We start from the raw sequence: 3518 nt of genomic DNA on the forward strand, positions 1-3518 counted from the left end.
ATCTCTGAATGTGAACAGATATATTCCTAGAACAACATACCTTTATTTCACATAATGCTGACAAATCCTCAGCATTATTTGTATGGCTCTGCAGGCCAGACTTTACTGTTCAAATCAGTCTCTATAGCCATAAGATGGCAAGCCATTTTACACATGAACATAACATACTGTAGATACAGATTTAATGTAGCAGCAAATATTACCCCACACACACACACACACACACACACATACACACACACACACAAAGTAAAACAAGGTGGTGTTTGTTCTGCAAAATTGAACTCATGATCAGCTTTCAGCTCTGCTGGGTAGATATCAGCTACAGTTTCTTTGTTTGACACTGTTATGAATCTTATTATTTTTAAGTGTGCCTTTGTATATAAAAAAAAGATAACCATACAGGGTAAGCAGTCCATGGCCATAATACCACTGTTATCATTCCTCAGAATACAAAGACATATTGTTGATCTCTGAGTTTTAAAAACAAAACTACTATATTTGTACACACGATGCAAAAAGGATCCTGGGTAGCCAGATGTTCATATTTTTGACTTATCATGTCAGATGTTCATGATCTCTGCTGCTTACTGACATTAATTAACATGCTGTGCATTGCAAAGAGGAATCCAGACAAAATACTAACAACCCCTCACTTAATTTCTCCTAGAACAAAACATTGGCCCATCATGAAGAGATTATATGACATGTTTAAGTGTTTTTGTGTGGTGTGTAAAGTTGATTTTCTCCACCATCTTCACAAGTAATTAAGCTTTATATTCAATATTAAATCGTGTTTTCTTTTTCTATTAAAACAAGCTTTTTTAAGAATTTTGCCTAGCAGTGGTCTGAGCTTTAAATTGATGGAAATTATGTGGAACAATTCCACTCCAGATTTTATTTATTTGTTTAATAAAAACTGGCATTTTAAATTTCCATTCCGCACCAAATGACTAAAAGAGGGATGTTTTTTCTTTTGCATACACAACTTATAATGTCTATAACTCCCAGAAATTGTGTTGTTTAGAACATTCTTCCCATTTTATATTCTCATACATTTTTAGAACTTGATATCCAAAAATAAATACATAAATAAATCTCATTGGAGATTGAAGGAGCATTTGTTCACTGCCTGCAGCATCTGAAGCGCACAAGTTTATGGAAAGCTTTCTTGAAGTCCTCATTGGACATGGTGTATATGATCGGGTTGATGAGGGAGTTCAGATATCCCAACCAGGTGAAAAAGTCAAATAACTCGGGGTTCAAACATGTGTCACATGTGGCCACCACCAATGTGTAAATGAAAAACGGCAGCCAGCAAACAATATAAGCGCCGAGGATTATCCCCAAAGTCTTTGTCGCTTTTCTCTCTCTGGCTGCTGAAATACGCTTTTTCTCCAAAAGTGCGTCCGACACCGTCACTTTCACCTGGTTCTCGCTTGTTGAAGACGCGGTGTCGCTAGACGGAGTGTCGTGTCTCCCGCACTGCAGAGAGGTTGTGGACGCCACTGAACCAGGGGAGTTGGTGACCAGGTGCGCCGAGGTGAGTCTCTTCCCCACCTTTTTGGGGGACTGCTTCAGGATCCGTTTCCGAGCCTCGACGTATATCCGTCCGTAGAGGACTATAAGCAACAAGGTGGGGATGTAGAAAGCCCCAAAGGTGGAGTAGATGGTGTAGAAAATATGATCCGTGTTGACGCTGCAGCTGGTCAGCTCCTCCGCCTTCACCTGCCTCCAGAAGAGAGGCGGCAGGGAGATGGAGATGGCGATTACCCAGGCTGTGGCCACCATCCCGGCCGCGCGCCCCGGCGTGCGCTTTTTGGAGTACTCCACCGCGTCCGTGATGGCCCAGTACCTATCCAAAGCGATTACGCACAGGTGAAGGATGGATGCCGTGCAACACGTTATGTCCGAGGAGAGCCAGATGTCGCACACAATTTGCCCCAGCGTCCAGGTGTGGATGACCGTGTACAGGACGCAGATGGGCATCACCAGAATGGACACCAGCAGGTCGGTGATGGCCAGAGAGGCGATCAGAAAGTTCGCAGGAGTTTGCAGTTTCTTCGACTGGGAGATTGTTGCGATGACGAACGCGTTGGATAAAGTGGTGGCAAGTGTGATAACGGAAAGAATCACCGCCAGACTGACTTGATAGGCGAGACTCTCTGCGCTGACTTCCACGGTGGTTGAATCTGTTATAAAACTGCCGTTAGTGGTGTTCACCGGCGGAGTTGGCTCGACTTGACCGGAGCGCTCCATAACTTTTAGTCACCTTTTCTCATATTTTATGTCACCTTCTGAGATGTCTGACATTTAAGGTGCCCTTTCTCTTGATAGACGGCGCCTTATCCGTGCCATACGGTCAGATAAATGGCATAATCAGTCTAAGATGTAAAAATGGATTCCTTCCTTCTTTCCTTCCTTCCTTCCTTCCTCATTTTCTTCTGTTACATCAGGTTTTAATGTGCAGATGCCAAATTGTGGAAGCAAATATCCAATCCCCGCTGTTCAAACTTTTCAGTTTGGTAGCCATAAAAGAAAACTTCTTAACAGTTGTACTCAACATATAAGAGAGAAAAGGTTTATGTGTAAATGATGAGCAGTGCGTCCTGATGTCCCAACATCTGGGAAGATGTCACAGATAATCTGCATGTAGGGCAGAAGTTCTCCAGAGCTGTGTCTCCTCAGGCCCCCTGTGGTCGAATGGAGAGCCAACCCTAAGTCTCAGTTTTATACAGACTCTGACATCAAACATGCACCACTGATAACAGCCTTGTTTTTTCTCTCTCTCGATGAAGAGTAGCCTATCTGCTGGGTCATAGTGCCCATGTAGTGTTTCTCATTTGTCACTTATTACGCACCTTAAAGATTTGATTTGAATTGGAAAAAATACCAATTTTTATATCACAGAATGCAAATTCTGCTACTGTCACTTGTTTATAAAGTCACACTTTATAAAGTGTAGAAATTGGAACAATTGGCTTTATTAATGGTACCAATGCTTTATAGATCCATTATAAACCATTGGGATTTGGTTGTCAGGTTGTGAAAAATCTCTCTGGCTGTTGAGTCATTAACAGTCAAATCATTAATAATTCATTAATAAAGCATCACAAGTTTCTACCTTTCTAATAAGCCGTCAAGTCTGCAGTTATAAATGTTAATAAGGAATTAATAAAAGATAATAAACACCAAGTCAGCATTTATTGTCATATGCCTTTTTGGTAACACATTACTTTAAGTCCCCCTATGTAGCATTTATAACCAGTAAATAAACATTTAATAAATGGTTTATAACACGCTATAATGTAGTTGTACGCAGCTATAAGGACGTTTTAAGTGTTTATTAATGTACAAAACAGTTCAGAGTAACTTCTCCTATGATGACATATTTGATATTATTACTATTGTCATTCATTACCTGTTTATATGTTGACCTCCACTTATGGGTGCCCAAAGGAGGAATTATAGTTGTTTGCAAATACATTAATAAACACTTATATCTACTTACAACAACA

At 40.7% G+C, this 3518-nt stretch overlaps 1 protein-coding gene across 1 annotated transcript; it reads right to left on the reverse strand.

Annotated features, from left to right (window-relative positions):
• Positions 1-228: 228 nt before the first annotated feature.
• On the reverse strand, positions 229-3252 carry htr1b (5-hydroxytryptamine (serotonin) receptor 1B). Its single transcript, XM_044167575.1, has one exon. It carries the CDS (start codon positions 2257-2259, stop codon positions 1126-1128), a length of 1134 nt encoding a protein of 377 aa, XP_044023510.1. The 5' UTR covers positions 2260-3252; the 3' UTR covers positions 229-1125.
• Between the last annotated feature and the right edge of the window lie 266 nt (positions 3253-3518).

The sequence above is a fragment of the Siniperca chuatsi genome, linkage group LG15 (assembly GCF_020085105.1).
Source record: "Siniperca chuatsi isolate FFG_IHB_CAS linkage group LG15, ASM2008510v1, whole genome shotgun sequence".
Lineage (NCBI taxonomy): Eukaryota > Metazoa > Chordata > Actinopteri > Centrarchiformes > Sinipercidae > Siniperca > Siniperca chuatsi.